This window comes from Xenopus laevis, chromosome 2L, assembly GCF_017654675.1.
Source record: "Xenopus laevis strain J_2021 chromosome 2L, Xenopus_laevis_v10.1, whole genome shotgun sequence".
In the NCBI taxonomy this organism is placed as follows: domain Eukaryota; kingdom Metazoa; phylum Chordata; class Amphibia; order Anura; family Pipidae; genus Xenopus; species Xenopus laevis.
The window spans coordinates 55306511-55323423 of record NC_054373.1 but is presented as its reverse complement, the minus strand read 5'-3'; the positions used below and the strand labels follow the sequence as shown (position 1 = coordinate 55323423).

The 16913-nt window shown below is 38.3% G+C and overlaps 1 protein-coding gene across 8 annotated transcripts in view; it reads right to left on the bottom strand.

Annotated features, from left to right (window-relative positions):
* The window catches only part of csde1.L (cold shock domain containing E1 L homeolog), a 57018-nt gene that overhangs the window by 38511 nt on the left and 1594 nt on the right, over positions 1 to 16913 (bottom strand). For 4 of the 8 annotated variants that reach the window (XM_041581122.1, XM_018245351.2, XM_041581126.1 and 1 more), the window contains exons 2-4: positions 9882 to 10266; positions 7101 to 7254; positions 865 to 1060 (exon numbers count right to left, since the gene is read on the bottom strand). In XM_041581122.1, the coding sequence (XP_041437056.1) occupies positions 865 to 1060; positions 7101 to 7226 (322 nt within the window). In that variant the 5' untranslated portion in view covers positions 7227 to 7254; positions 9882 to 10266. 8 annotated transcript variants of the gene reach the window in all.

Below are 16913 nucleotides of genomic sequence, written 5' to 3'. Positions count from 1 at the left end.
TCTTTGAGTCTATGGCCAGCTTAACTGTCCGATCCTATTTTGTCTCCTAACACCTCTCCTAAACTCAGCTTAACCATTAAAGTGCTCAACCCCAGCAGAACTTTTTATGTAAGTATGTTGTGCCTGTGTAAACCTGCATTCTACATTGCATGAACTTTACAGCATACATGTTCTGTTTGCAGATGTCAATGCTACTGATGATGTGTCAGAGGGAAAATGGGCGCTGGGTGAAAGCTACTATTTGTTTTAGGAAAATGTGATGTCGATGGTAAATGGAGGGGGTAAAAATAGTACAAATGTGGCTTGGGTGGAAAGGATATGCATAAAATAATTGGTAGGAAAATGTAGGCTTTACATGTCCTTTAAACTGTACTGTTCACTTTAAAATGAACTTTTGGTTATGTGATGACCCTTCATTTATATAATATCCAAAATCCATTAATTACTAGGTGCTTTATACATTACACATCGTTCACACCAGTGCCTGCCCCGTGGAATTAACTTATAGAACAGTATTCTCAATTAACTTTCAATTTTTAATCTGCTATTAACGAGTGCTTTATGCACGATGTGCTTTTTTTCCGTGTGCGGTTGCCCCATAAGCCCTGGTAATAATCTTAGAGTTTTATGCTCTATTTTTTTTTTTTTTTACTTAATATTTTTATGTTTACATCAGAAGTTAATTTGAAGTTGCAGTAGCACTTTAAATGCTTTATTGCTTACACTGAGGCACAGCAAGGTACAGAGTAAGGCAGCTATGTCCCCCACAGGAGCATTCCTGCCTGGACTATTCTTTATACAATCAACACTGGGTGCTGGCAAACCACAGCAGCCATAGCTCAATTTAAAGCACCATTTTCTTACCTCCTACTTTAAGCTCCTGCAAGTTTCCATTGTACTGTGAGCAGTGGAAGAAGAGTCTAGCCTGGCGCTCTGAACATTGAATAAATCCATAGGATGTCAGCAGTTTTTCGATGACACCCGTTTCACGCAGTGCTGCAGTACCATTGGGGTACCCATTGTGCCCATTGTTGTGTAGAAGGTTTGGGTCAAAGCTCATCTAGATTAAACAAAACGGTTTAAGTAACTCGAGACATTTTTAGGTACAGTTTTACCTTTTGTATCCAAAATTTTTTCTGCGCAATGTGCTCATTCACTGGAACAAAAATAAAACCCAAATAAAATACAAAAAAAAGTAGATTAATGGTTACTTAAATTTAAAATAAACAAAAAGCACTGGACTTACAATGAAAGACAACAAAAAGCAGGATGTCAAAGTGAAGAGCATGAAAAAAACGAGATGGAAGAGATTCTGTATATGTCTGCATTAAAACATATGAAAGAACTGCTGCTCCCGCCCCCAGCTTGATTTACATCAGTAGATTTTTTTCTAGTCATGCAGTATATAAGTCCTTAATTGTGTTAACTTTGTAAATTCAAAATCAGAATGTTTCAGGCACTTAATCTGAACTGCACACTTTAGTTTTCTTTTGTAAAAGATTTTGGACAGTGAGAAAGCTTAATCCCTTAATGGTGGAGTTCCTATCAATTACTGTTCACTAGAATTTGTAATGTTTTATCATAAATGAGACAGTCCTGTTAAAGATATAGCCCAAGACGTAATGGAATCACTAAAGCTGTGTGTATGGGAACTACAAATTGTGGTGCTGACAATGAACTGCGTGAAAACATCTCATACTTATTCTGACCCAACCCAAGGGCACAGAGTTTTAAAAAGAACAGGAAATACTTTTTGCACATACAGCAAAAAAAATTACAAAAAAAAAAAAAAAAAAATTGAGGAAAAGCTGCCTCTTGACCGACTAAGTGGGAACGGTTATATTTATAGTGACTGCAGAATCAAAAAAGGTATTTGTGGCTGAATATGCATTTATGCAATTCACTCTTTGCCCTGTTAGAAGACATTTCATGAACTGTGTTACATGAACCAACAAGCCTTGCATAAATGCCGTTAAAGGGGTGGTTCTCCTTAAAATTTACACTGTTATAGAATGACCAATTCTAAGCAACTTTTCAATTGCCAATATTTTTTTTTTTTTTTAATTTTTAAATTTGCTTTCTTCTGGCTCTTTCCAGTTTCAAATGGAGGTTACTGACCACATCTAAAACAAATGCTCTGTAAAGCTGTAAATTTCTTATTTCGTTATTGCTACTTTTTATTACTCTATTTGGGTTGTTTCCTATCCGTTTTTCAGTCTTATCAATTCAATGCATGGTTGCTAGGGAAATTTGGACCCTAGCAACTAGACTGCTGAAATTGCAAATTAGAGAGCTGCTAAATAAAAAGCTAAATTAACTCAAGCCACAAATAAAAAATGAAATCAAATTGCCAATTGCCTCAGAACTGCCTACATCATACTAAAAGTTATTTTAAAGGTGAACAACCCCTTTAACAAGGCATTCTTGCCAATTTTGTGCAGACAAGACCTGCATTTACAGAAGTTACTTAAGACATGCACCAAGAATTTTAAAGCAAACCAATGATGTTTGAAGGAAAGCTATTACTACAACACTGCAAAGTGCCAATATCTTAGTATGGTTACAGAAGTCACCAACATGCCAGCTTGTAAAAAACTGACTTACAGATCTTTGATACAAAGGGGTCCTCTTCAGTTTTTTGGAAACACTGGAAGGAGTGTAAGTAGAAGGGGCAGCAGCAGCTGGAGTAGGATATTCTGATAAAGTATAAAGCTTCTCCATCACATACAGCTGCGATATACAGCACAGATGGACAGGTAAGAATATGTTTTGAAGTGGGAAAAATCTATTTATAATATAAAAAATTTGTAAAAGTTTCACTAGCTGGAAAATAAGATAACTGGACCACAGTTTTTGCCCTTTTCTCTAGAACGAGATCTTATAGCTAAAACCAGAGTGCACAACCCAACAGTGTCCTAGTCAGTTATTAAATTGATCACTAGACAGTGATCTGTTATTGATCATCTGTAATCATAAACCTGGTAGCCAGGACAGTAGAGTTTATCAGTCTCCTCTAGTGAGAACAGCCAACAATAATGCTACTGTAAGCACAAATAATTTAAAGGAGAATTAAAGCTTAAAAGAGAAGCAGGCTAGAAATACTGCATTATGTTTTGGAGTTCTGTAACAAACCGAGGCTACAACAGCCCTTTAGCAGTAAAGATCTATGCCTCAAAGATGTGTCCAATAGCTAATCATCTTTCCTACCAATTCACAGCATATGCTCTGGGCTGCTGTCAGTTGTTTGAGCTTAGGGACTGACAGCTAATCATCCCTGTAGTATCTTAAAGGAGAACTAAAACTCAACTAAAGAAGTAGACTAGAAATGTTGTACATTAGGTTTTGGGCTTCTGTACCAGCCCAAGGCAATGACAGCCCTTTAGCATGGAAGATCCAGGTCTCCAAAAATGCCCCAGTAGCTCCCCATCTTCTTTTCTGCCGATTCACTGCACATGTTCTGTGCTGCTGTCACTTACTGAGCTTAGGGACCGGTTCAAAATATAGAGTATTCATAGACTATAAATCTTTTCAATATGGTGACCCGAGACAAGGCTTCGATCATTGCCGCTATTTAGAAGCTGAAACTAGGCTGATGCAATAAGTTCAGTATGTAAAATGGCATTTTTAGCCATTAATTTTTAGGGTTTAGTTGTCCTTTAAGGCCCCCCCATACACTGGCAGATATAAGATGTCGACAAGAGTGTATGGTGCCCTGCGATGTGCTTCCCCGATCGATATCTGGCCAAAAGTCAGCCAGATGTTGATCAGGCAGAGTTAAAAATCCCATTGGATCGAGGACAGCATTGGTTTGTTGATGACGTCATCGATCTGACTGCCCATATGCTCAACGTTGTGATACAATAATTGGGCCCCAAGGCCCACGTTTGAATCAGTCAGATATCGCCCATCTCAAGGTAGGCATATCGGGGAGGGAACGGTGTTTTATGAGGTCAGCAAACTAGCGGATCTCTACATATATGGCCCGCCTCACACGATCGTCAAAAAATTTGAAATGCTCGATTAGTGACGACCCCTAAGTTTAGCTTCTAAGTTTTAGCCAATAAATGGACAGCATTGCGTCGTTTACTCCCACCCTTCTTGCCATTACAGTTAGAAGATGCATTCACTCCCTGTAAAGTGTTCAGCGAGTGACACAAAACATCACAAAATAGGTGCTCAAGTAAAATTAGTTAAAAGGGCAAAATAAATTTGTTGAAAGGGCAAAATAAATTTGTTGAAAGATTTGTTGATCGATCATTTATCAATGAGATGTTTCTTAAAAGAAAACAAAAGCCTGCTTAATACATGGCCCTCCAAAACTGCACCAATGGGAACTCCTAAACTGCTTACATTACATTGCAAATTATTATTATTTTTTTTTTTTTAAACAAAGGGCTGGAGTGCACCATACCGTGCTTATTTAGGTACTATTCTCTGCTGACAAGGTGCAATTGTCGACATGGCAAGGCCTGAAAGGTTTTTGCAGAGAAAGGAGTAAGCTGACCAACCATGATGTGCTAGAACCAGAAAAAGCAAAAAGGGTAGTTTAGTGGGTCCCCAGATGGGGGGGGACAAGATATTTGCTCTGAATGTATAGTTTTTGTTTAGCAGCCATTTCCTCTCGACTGGGGATTGCAAAGCTCCATAAGTGTCTTTAAACAAAGCCTTTTTTAAAATAAAATCCTTGCCTGAAATTATCTTCATCATTCCACACGCATTTCCTCCTTACAAATACGGCAGTTTAGAATTATGTTAGGGTGGAGGGCAAAATTAACTTTGTTTCCATTTGATTTTGTCTATGGCGAAAATGAAATGTAATTATACAACCAATTTTAGCTTCCTACTGAAAGAGTGGCTTTAGGGTAGTCTACTGATGGGCCTAGCATCATTAGGAAGCATTGCCAGAACCGAATAGATAATTACAAACAAAACATTCACTAGAAAGAAACCTCCCTAAAGATTGCTCATAACTTACTTATGCAGAGACAGAAGAAATACTCCTGTAAGTATGCACACACAAATCGTTAGGCCAACTTACAGACTTGGGGGGGGGGGGGAACAATAATAATCAGGAAAAAGTATAACGGTCCATACACGTACTGCTAATGGTGTATGCTTTTGATAAGTGATGGACAGCCCCTCTGATCCTGACAGATATCCACATACTATGGATATTGGTTGCTTTGGGGATAGGGCGATTAAAGGAACAGTAACACCAAAACATGGAAGTATTTTAAAGGAATGACCCTATAATTTACTGTTGCCCTCCACTAGTAAAACTGGTGTGTTATAGCAACGCAACTACAGTTTATTTTAAAAAGCTTTTGTCCTTTAAAGGGGACCCATCACCCAAAAAAAATATTCCAAATCCTATTTTATTAGGTAAGTCAAGCAAAATGAACTTTAATTACACTGTATAAATTATTTGAATCTTGTTTCCATCAGTCTGGGAACTCAATTATATCAAGTAGGCAGGAGCCATTTTGCGGACACTTAAGGCAAGCCTGCATCATCTCAGAATCCTGTTTGTGCACTAGAATGAGGGACCTGATGTCCATCCCCATACCCTGGCTACACAATTAAATGGTGAAGAGAACTGGGGAATGTGTGGAGAGCAGTGACAGCTAGGAAGTGCTGAATGAAATGAAAGTAATTGCTTGCCCCGCCTCTATGCATAAGGGAGGGGTAGGCAATAGTTGATTGACAGCTGAGATTTTTAAATGAGCTTACAACAGCTATAAACACTTTAAACATGAAAACCAAATTTTTTTTTATTAATTAGATTTTTATGTCTGGGTAATAGGTCCACTTTAAATTAACAAATAAAGAGACTGTTGCGTTCTGCTCTGCAGACAAGCTAAAGAGTATGTTGTTGAACATACTGAGGAATGCAGAGCTAGTTTTTAACCAAATGTCCTCACCTAGTAACATCTGAATGAGACTGCTATATACTGGTCAATATTCTTCTGGGATACGATGAACAGTTGGATAGTGTATAAGCAGTGATAACTCTGTAGATACAGCCAATCCAATCAATCAATTAATCAATTCAATCAATTTGGCAGAACACCATAAATGCTTTCCTAATATTTTGTGTAGCATTTGTTTGAATCCATAAATTATGGATTTTGTGCCTGCCTACAGATCAGAGTATAATATCTGCTGCATTTAACGGACTAAATGTGGCCACGTGCATATATTTTCACTATGTGTATGTGGGCCAGGCAATCATGATCAGTTTTTTTTTTAAATTGGGATCACAATATGCATGGCCACATTTAGTCAAATACAGGTGGAGTTATCGAACAAATATATATATATATATATAGTCAAATACAAGAGTCCTCTGCACTCAACCCATTATCAATATATTTAAGACAGCGACATTTTGTGCATACTGCTACTAAAAAATGCCTTACCCTTTAAACAAAACAGGGATTGTTTGTCCATATATTGCAATATATTTAAGCTGGCCAACTACGTCAAAGTCATCCCATATCTGGCCAGTCCTATGCTCAATTTTATCTGATTCATTAAGAATTCTATTGCTTCATTATACATTTTACAAAGGGACTAGGTATTACCTGCAACTTAACTTGCTGCTTTCAAAGTAAACCTCCATACTTGGCTGCCCTTTTATTAGACACCAGTGGGATCACCTGACTATAGCTGAAGAGTCTCACAACCATGCTATCCAGCTTTCCCCAAATTGTTAGGCAATAAATCATAAGTGTTCTGGGGACAGCTGCACAAAAAGGGGCCATATGGCTAGTCATCTACAGCCTTACGGACCAGCAGATGGATAACCCTGTTAAAAAAAAGGTTGAGGAATAATACCAAGTTAAGAGTGAAAATGAATAAACAAATTAATGGCAGATTAGAGATGGGTGATCAATTAGTGAAAGATTAAAATTAAAAAGAAAAAAATATATAAGTAAAATCTGGAGCACTAACTACCTTTTGCACGTTCAATTGGCATTCTAAGCAAATGCAATAAAATGGGTTAAATATTCCTTTTTTGAAAGATGGATATGCAATGTTTATGCTGTTTTAACTTTTGTCTGGAATTAAAACAGATTTTATAGGGCGAAATAACTTACTGATCGGCCATAAGGTGATAAAGTCAGTCCGACTGAAGATGCATTGCCCAGGTTGGCACTAACGTACGCAGTAGGGGGAGAAGACGGCATGGAAAATTCAACAAATTCTTTCCAGGTGCTTGCCATATTCCTATTTCAACTTAATTTTACAATGCTGCATATAACAAAATCAAAACAAGACAACCCGATCAATTCACATATGGCTTGGTGGGAGAAGGGGTGGGGGGGAAAAAACGCAGATGCAAGTTTCCAAGCCTAGGCGGTTAGGACCAAAACTGCTTTTGTCTGAAAATATTTTATGAAATTTTAAATACAAATCTAAATTTACTTGACAGCTCTACAAGAGGATGAATAATAAAATAACAGTAAAACAAGTGTAAAGGACAGAAATATACAAAATAGGCAATTATGTTTGAAGCAGTTTAAACAAGATAAAACTTAGAAAAGCAGATAGTTAAATATATAGACCTTTAAGTGTAAAGGTGGCCATAGACACAAAGATCCACTCGTTTGGCGACATCGCCAAACAAGCCGATCTTTCCCAGATATGCCACTAACAGGCATGGCTATATCGGGGGTAATTAAGCGTTCGCCCTATGGCCGAACGATCAGATTACGATGAGAGCACAATAGGCTCCGGCGGGACAGTCGGAACAAAACAACGATCTCCGCCAGATGAAAAATTACAGGACTCACCACACAAGGTCCGAAAATCGTACGAATCCTCGATTCGTACGGATCTATGCGTCTATGGCCACCTTAAGACTACTAAACGTCTGCATTTATGCAAGTTGAAGCTGTAATATAGCTTACCTTGACTGAAGCATTCACTGCAGGCAAGACTACAGCAAAAGTCTGTTTACAAGCTCTAAGATACAACACAACTTGAGTTGTGTGAACCATAGTGCTCTAATAAGAGACAGCTATGGTGCTCAGAATGCAATTCCCCACCAGTAACACTGCCTGCAGCAGCAAGCATTCATCAGCAGTCCCTATCAACAGAAAGCATTTTTTTGAAAACTACTGTTCCCCAAGTGTACAGTGGAAGTGTATTCCCCAAGTGTACAATGAAGGTGGTTTTTAGCCAATAGGTTACATCTAATTAGAAATAATACAGTATAGTGCAGTTATTGCTGTTTGGAGAAACTTCCCTCCAGGTAATTAGCACTGCAATCACTGCATAAATGAATAACTTCCGAACACAATTTTGTCCCAGGCCTTGGTATCTGTATTAAAAACTAATAGTTTCTCTAGGTAACTCATAGTAGTTTACTTCATTTTTGGAGACTAAGGCTCCCTAATTCATCAGCCTTTAGCTTTCATCTATAACTTTACATGGCAGACCACCTCTTCACAAAAACACAGGAAACATCATATTGGTGGCAAAACAATGCTATTGGTTATAATTTTAATGAACCATTAAGCTCACTTCAAGGTATTGTAATAAAAAAATATAGAAAGATCTTTAATCCTGAATACCCCCCTTCCCCCAAAAAAACTGCATAGAAAGAAGTGGAAAGAACAGGAAGGCATAATATATATCACAGCAACAAGAAAACCCTCCACGTTTTTTTCCCCACACATACTAAGAGCATCAGGCTTTTTTTTTATATATATAGAAAAATTCAGTTTGACATGTATTCATTCATGATTATTCTACATCGTGTTTTCAAGGTTATCAAAAACAAACAAGGAATTCAACTTAACAGTTCAAAAAGAAACATGGGCCAAGATCTTTCAGAGATTAATCTTGTAGCCTACCCTTCAGAAGAACCAACTTAAGGTGGCCATAGACGCAAACAACCGCTCGTTTGGCAACATCGCCAAACGAGCGGATCTTTCCCCGATGTGCCATTAACGAGCATGGCTATATTGGGGGTAATCCGATTGTTCGGCCATATGGCTGAACGATCTGATTACAATGTGCCATGGGCTCTGGCGGGATCGGTCGGGTCAAAATCAAACCTGACCGATCGACCAAACTCCGCCGGATGAAAGATGTCGGCACACGCCCCACATGATTCGAAAATGGGATCTGTGTGTCTATGGTCACCTTAAAACCTATAAAGTGCTAAGATGCTTTTTTAACTTGACTTGGCAGTGAATCCCCCTCCCACCACCAAAAGAAACATCTGCCAGCAGTGCTCAATGCCATTGATTTGGCAAAGTTGCTAAACAAACAGATTCTAACCAGACTGACTGAAAGCCATTTGGTCTGAGGCAATGATCGGATTACAAGAGAGACATACATTGAGGGAGGTCCACATCCGTATATATACTTTCTACCTTCTTAGTACTGCACTCAAAAGTTAAAGGGAAACAAAGCGATCAGTGCTAAACAAAGAACTTTGACTGGGCACACGAGAATTGCATACTAGGTTAACCGTAAAGCATCTAACTAAAATATTTCTTCTCCAAGCAGTACATTGCCCCCCACCAAATTAATCTCCTGTTTTATGAAGAAAGTAAATTGAGTAGTTTAAGTAAAATATGTAGGCTTTCTAAACTTTCTGAAATGTGCCTTTTAATCATCAACACTAGTGTTATTTTTCAGATAGGAACATTTAACAGCCATTCTAAAACTGCTTGCCACAATTCCAAACATTTGATTTTTATACTTTGAGAACTGGCTTAAGAAGACCCTGTAAATGTAAGAAATGTAAGGAAATGCAACAGAATTCACAAGTCACAAAGACTAGTAAAATACTAATCTTATACATAATGCTAAACAATAACCATAGCAAATGTTAAGCTTTTTGGGACGGTGTCACATTAACCCACCTTTCCGATATATTCAGATATTGCACGTTCAGTAGTATTTTCCAATTCTCGGTCAGATTAGCCTTCAAGGTTTTAAGATGCTAGTATTAAAAGAGAGATAGCAAGAGAAAACGATCTATCAAGCTAAGAGGGACGACTTACGCTGCACTCAGCAGTTGCAAAATGCAGCGCAAAGGATAAAACAAAGACGAATAGCAGCGTTGGGAAGTGCTTTTGTGAAGCTGTTGAGTAGGCACAAACTTCTTGTTTCAGATCAAGTGTTGTGTCTTCAGCTCAGTTTTTCTTCTTTGGTCTTGTTAGTTACTGTTGTGGCAGGTATTCCTTGACTGATCTGAACTTGAAGCAGCAGTTTCAGGTGGTAGTTTCTGTTCTGTTACACTTCATACTAATGGGGGGAGAAGAAAAAACAAAAAACTACAGTTAGCATAAGTACGTAGATGTTTTACATTTCCCAAAAATCTAAATCTTGAAAACATATCCAATACATTTAGGTTTATGTCAATTAAATATCCAATTTTCAGCAAACCGCACATAGAATAAACAAAAATTATGATTGATCTCCATGGGTTATGGTCCGAGACAAATTTGTCCTGTTTTCATAAAACATCCCAACTTTCTTTAGCGTTTTCTGAAAAGTAGCAAGAATTCCTTTGTACAAACTAGGATATCAGCAACTGCCATTTCAATGCAAGTGAACATTTACCTATTTAGTTACCAATTACTTTTTGTGAGGGATAGGCAATAAGCAGCCATATGTTAGAATTCCTTAATTGCAAAGGCTAAGTAGGTGACCCTTTGGTATTTATTTATTTTTTAACTGATTCCCAAACTACTATAGAGTTGGAAAAACCATTTCTCCTTCTGAATATCATAAGTTATTCTATCGTCATAGCCCTGTTGCATTGCTATCCATAGTTGCATTAATCTGACCAATTTCTCCTGGACCTCTACTCTGATTTTATCAAGACATGCACCAGGCAGGTAAACATTGCAGTTCTTCAGGCTAAACCCCTACCCCAGACAATGAGTTGGGCTCCCATAAGTGGGCCCAAGTACTGTAGTTTGGGAAGCCACTGGCATATGTTGTGGCTGTTGCTATATTACTTTATACCACTTTATTTATATCAGTTATTGCCCCCAGATCATAAAAGCCAATACAAAGCACACAGGTTCAGCTTTATCAGTAGTCAAATTACCAGCCTCAAACTCAAAATAGAATAAGGCAAAGCAGTTACCAATAAATGGATTTGTCCATTTATCAATGAATACTTTAAATATTACCACCTATGGTAGCATAGTTTTATTGTGTATCTCTGTATAGGCTATGAGAATTTCTCAGAAGATTCGATTGCCACAGAGACTGCCATTTGCACGTGTGTTTAGTCAACCAAGTCCTGCAAAGCTAATGGAACATGTACTGTTACTTTATCAGCATATTTCACCTGGCTGAGAAAAAAAAACCAACATCCTACCTCCTGTTAACGATTTGAATGTCATCACCGATGGGCAGCCAATAGTTCCTTGTAGGCTGAAATAGACCAGTGAAGAAAAACTACCTATATGGTGTCAGCCTAAGTGGATTATAAAAACAGGAAGCCTGGATAGGCAAAAAGGAGATTGTGGCCAGCCTACCAGTCACACTATGTCTGTGGGCAGTTTTAGCCTTGCATAAGCAGCCAAAAGAGTTTCGAACAAATTTTGGGTCGTGTGTGGATCGTTCCAACATTTTTCATGCCATGACGATTGGTCATTTACTCGATCGGACAGGCGTGGATTACGGTCACTAGTATTTGTCGGACACAACTTTTGTACGATTGTGGTCTGTGAATTAATGGCCAAAATATCACCTGATTTGTTCTTTTAACTAAATTTATTTTATCTGAATCGTTAGTGGTAGGTCAGGAGATTGCAACAAACGAGCGCTCATCGAACATAAGGATTTTTCTGCAGGTCTATAGCCAGCTTAAGGCTATGAGCACACAGGCAGAAGGCTCCAGCTGTTCTCAGCCTGCCTATTTTTGCTGGCTGAGCGAAAACGTCAAACTGAGCATTTAACAGTCACAGAAATATAGCAAAAGGAAAATATACATTCAACTCTATCAAGATTATAAAGTTGTTTGGATTATACAAGTGAACCTGCAAAACACCAATCTTATTTCAACTTATTGGTCATCGTACAGGATGAAGTTATTTTTTTTTCTTTTGCAGCCAATTAAAAAAAAGGCTTCCATCATCAATTAATTTTGGAAGAGGCAGACAGATATTGGCAGTGTGGAGAAAGTATGCTTCTGTTATCTAGTGTGGGGTTAAGAACTACTGTGCATGCGAGAACCATCTTCTTTCCTCAGAATCATCTGGTTGGCAGAAGAATATGACAGAAGAAACCGTACATGTGCAAAAGCGCTTGGGTGGGTAATGGATGATGGGGTCAGTGACTGCCTTCTTCAGAGGGATCGTGCATCGGTTAAAGGAACAGTAACATGAAAGTGTTTTAAAGTATTAAAAATATAATGCAGTGTTACCCTGCACTGGTAAAACTGCTGTGTTTGCTTCAAAAACACTGCTATAGTTTATATAAATAAGCTGCTGTGTAACAATGGAGGCAGCCATTCAAAGGTGTTATCCGTTATCCACTATTTAACATGTGCCATAGAACAGTTGCAAAAGAACGTCTTTAGAAACTTGTGTGCAGCTGTTCAGTAAAGCACATTCTGTGAGTGCAACTGGTAAAAGATAAAAACGCACCAAATACATTTGAGGCTATGATATAAGCGGTCATGTTATGCTGTACCAATACAACTGTAAAAACTATTTAAAGTAACAGTCCTGCCTTTCAGTTCAGTTGGTTTTTTCCCCCCAATTACTTTGTATTTTATATGTGACCTAATGATGTGCCAGTCGTGTTTTTTTGACCCTCACAAACTTTACCCGTGCCCACCGCTTCTACTTATATGGACCCGCTAATGACATCACAAAAGCGGCGAGCAGGTGCAGCGTCTATAAAAGAAGCAAGAAGTCAGAAGCCGAGCAGTCATTTTTCACCTTCTAAAGCAGATCTGGGGGGGGGGTGTCACCAACTCTGTAAACTGTTCTAAATCGATACATTTCTTATATATATCCCTGCTGAATCCACGAGTTTCATTAAAGGCAACGGTAAGAATTGATACAATAGTTACTAAAACTCCAGAGATGCTGCTGAGAAATGTATCAAGTAAATGTTGCAAAATTGTAACTGTTTAGAGTGCACCTGAATTACTGAACTGACAGACTCAAAAATTTTGGAAACACTGTAAAAAATGGAAAGTAACAAAGTATTTTTCTGGTGAACAATCTGTAAACAATTGAACTGAAAAAATAAAAAAATAAAAAAAATGTTTGGATGGTGAACAACCACTTTAAGACATTTTTATGCTGGTACTTCATATCCTGCCTTTTTATGTTGCTTTCTAGGTTTTACATTCTTTGTTTATAAATTAAACTAGTGACATTTTGTTGCGTCAGATCTAGGCTTCCTAGACTACATATGTGTTAGCGAATATATTTTTGTAGCAGCCTTAGAGAAATGGCAGCAACTTAAAGGAAAACTTTACCCTCAAAATGAACACTTAAGCAACAGATAGTTCATACCATATTAAGCGACATATTAAAGAATCTTACCAAACTGGTATATTTAAGTAAATCTTGCCCTTTTACATCTCTTGCCTTGAGCCACCATTTCGTGATGGTCTCTGTGCTGTCCCAGAGATCACCTGACCAGAAATACTTCAACTCTAACTGTAACAGGAAGAAGTGTAGAAGCAAAAGACAACGCTGTCTGTTAATTGGCTCATGTGACCTAACATGTATGGTTTGTTGGTATGCTTGTGAGTACAGTGAATCCTACGATCCCAGGGGGCGGCCCTTATTTTTTAAATGGCAATTTTCTATTTATGATTACCCAATGGCACATACTAATAGAAAAGTATATTATTATTATGAAAATGGTTTATTTACATGAAGCAGGATTTTACATATGAGCTGTTTTATGCAATATCTTTTTATAGAGACCTACATTGTTTGGGGGGTATAGTTTTCCTTTAAAGGGGTTGCTCATCTTTCAATTAACTTTTAGTATGATGTAGAGTGATATTCTGAGACAATTTGCAACTGGTTTTCATGTTTTATTAACTGTGGTTTTCCAGTTATTTAGATTTTTATTCAGCAGCTTTACTTTTTGCAATTGCTGTAATCTGGTCACTAGGGTCAAAATTAACGTAGTAACCATGCACGGATTTGATTGAGAATGGATTATGAATAGGAGAGGCCAGAATAGAAAGATGAGAAATAAAAACTTAAGGTGTAGCCTTACAGAGCATTTGTTTTTTTAGATGGGGTCAGTGACCCCCCCCCCCACCACCATTTGAAAGCTGGAAAGAGTAATGGTCCATAACTAAATACAATTAAATATAAAGAATGAACACCAATTGCAAAGTTGCTAGGAACTGGATATTCTGTAACCTACTAAAAGTTAACTCAAAGGTGGAGCACCCATTTAAGTATCAATTTGCCCAAGTTGCGCTAATACAGGCTTAATTGAATGTGGCCATACAGGCATATGCGCTCTGAATGACCGGTCAGTCAAAGTGCACAGAGATTAGAGAGGGCCACACAACCCCTTTGGAACAACAGAAGTAAAAAGCTGTGAAAATCAATTTGAGCTTTAAAAGGTGTAGCTTTCATACATTAGCCAGAAATCTCTCTCATTTAAAGCTTAGAAAATGGTCAAAAATATTGTGTAAAAAATAAGAATGTACCAGTGCATTATACTCATTTATATATAGAAGAATTGCGTTTAAAAAAAGTTTCAGGCTGATTGAATATTTCTGCAAAAACACTAATAATCCCCTCTTCCTGCTCCCTGAATTCTCTGTACAGTGGAGCCGGCAGCTCTCAGCTCACTGCACTGTAGGGCAGGAACCAATCAGCAGCTAGAAGGACCTGATAGGGAACTGAAGCCTGTCTGTGCTTGTGTGACTGCAGGACTGTGATTTGCTGTCCCACTCCTACTGTGCTTCTGGCAGGGACCGTTAGGACACACCTACCCCTCATTTGAAACACAGACAGGGACCAGTGAACATCTGTAGGTAGCTCCAATAAAGGGGCTATTTTTAAAGATATTTTTTAGCAGCATGTAAAAGCAACACATATATTACTTAGAATTGCCCACAAAATGAGGGGTTTTTCATTTATCCTACGTCTCCTTTAAGTTTGAATGTCCATTTAAAATGCTCTATTCCCCCATGAGCAGCTCATTAAGCAGGGGGAGGGGTATTACTGACTGCAGCCAACAGTTCAAATTTGGACATTAAAGTTTTCAAAACGTATCAGTTAATAGTGCTAATCCAGCAGAATTCTGCACTGAAATCCATTTCTCGAAAGAGCAAACAGATTTTTTTTATATTCAATTTTGAAATCTGACATGCATACTATAAACAAAAACCACAACCATCAAACTACTCATGCTCAAAGGCTTTGACAAGAAAAAAAAATAACTTTCTACCAATACTGTAAAGGTAGAAGGACAATTGCGGTACAAGGTTTTGCCACCGCTATGTTCAAGCTCACGTAGTTATTGATGAGTGGATTCTAACCAGTCTATTCTCAGGCAAGCGCAACACATCACAATCACCTATATTAGAAAGCCTGTCCATTTCTGACTTCACTGGAGAGTAGGTGGCGGTGGTAGTTGGGGGGGGGGAATATATCATATGGACACGAATGTGATAGTAACTGTACAGGTGGAGGAGGGTACCGGGCCTGGCACTTACCCAAATTGTCACCCAAAATCTGCAGGTACTGAGCCATCCTACAGAGTTTATCTGCGATCTGCTTTGTAACTTAATCCTTTTCTCCTTTGAATGGCTACCCCCCATTGCTACACAGCAGCTTATATATAAACAATAGTAGTGTTTCTGAAGCAAACAGCAGTTTTACCAGTGCATTATATTTTTATTACTTTAAAACACTTCATTTTTGATGTCACTGCTCCTTTAAAGGGATAACAAGAGCTGGAAGTAACCGAATGCTGTGTGATTTTGCTTCCAGGGACCTGTTTGTGCAATCAGTTAAATATAAAAAGTCTATACGTTTAAAGTAAATATTCAGTCCTCTTGACAATATGTTACATCTGAAACTTTTCTGTTTACTAACCAATCATGGAAGTCGAACAGGATGCTGGAATATGTAGTTGACAGGAACTAGAAGGCTGCAGTTATAACCCAGAGGTTTTCACAATTTAGGAAACTTGTATATAGCCGTATTTTTATTTGGGGATTATACACATTGTATTTAATTTTTAAAGGAAAAAAAAAAAAAAAAGCACTTGTAAAATAGAGCCACATATTTTCTGTTAACCGGAGCATCGGCCTGGGGTCTCGGGTAAGCAATTATAACCCTTTGGGTGCCCAACATTTGGAAACCCCCAGATGACTTCCTTATCCTTTAAAATCAAGGCTATCACCAGAACAGTTTTACGTTCACACTAACATTTATGCAAGATTCCAAGTAATGCCGTTTTTAGAATAAAATGTACTTTACTATGAGAATAAAATCTATGTTTCAGTTTGCATAGAGGAAACCCTTTCCTAAAAACTGTCCCATTTCCTTTCACCCAAAGCCCTATTTTGCTTTCTGACAGGGATTCTAGATGTTTTAAGTAAACATCAAAAAAGGCTGGCACAAGCCTGGACCCACAAAGTAGTAAAGCCGGAGTCAGATTGTAAAAGGCTTACATTTTATTCTCTATAATTAAGAACCAAGGGCTGACGCGTTTCATTTCTACCAGGGACACTTAAGGTGTCCATACACGGGCCAATAAAAGCTGCCGACAAACCGAGTCGGCAACTTATTGGCCCGTGTGTGGGGCCCTCCGACGGGCTTCACCAATCGATATCTGCCCGAAAGTCGGCCAGATGTCGATCGGACGAGACTAAAAATCCTGTTTGACGGCGGCCGCATCTGTTCGTTGATGCAGTCCCGCAATCTGACCGCCCG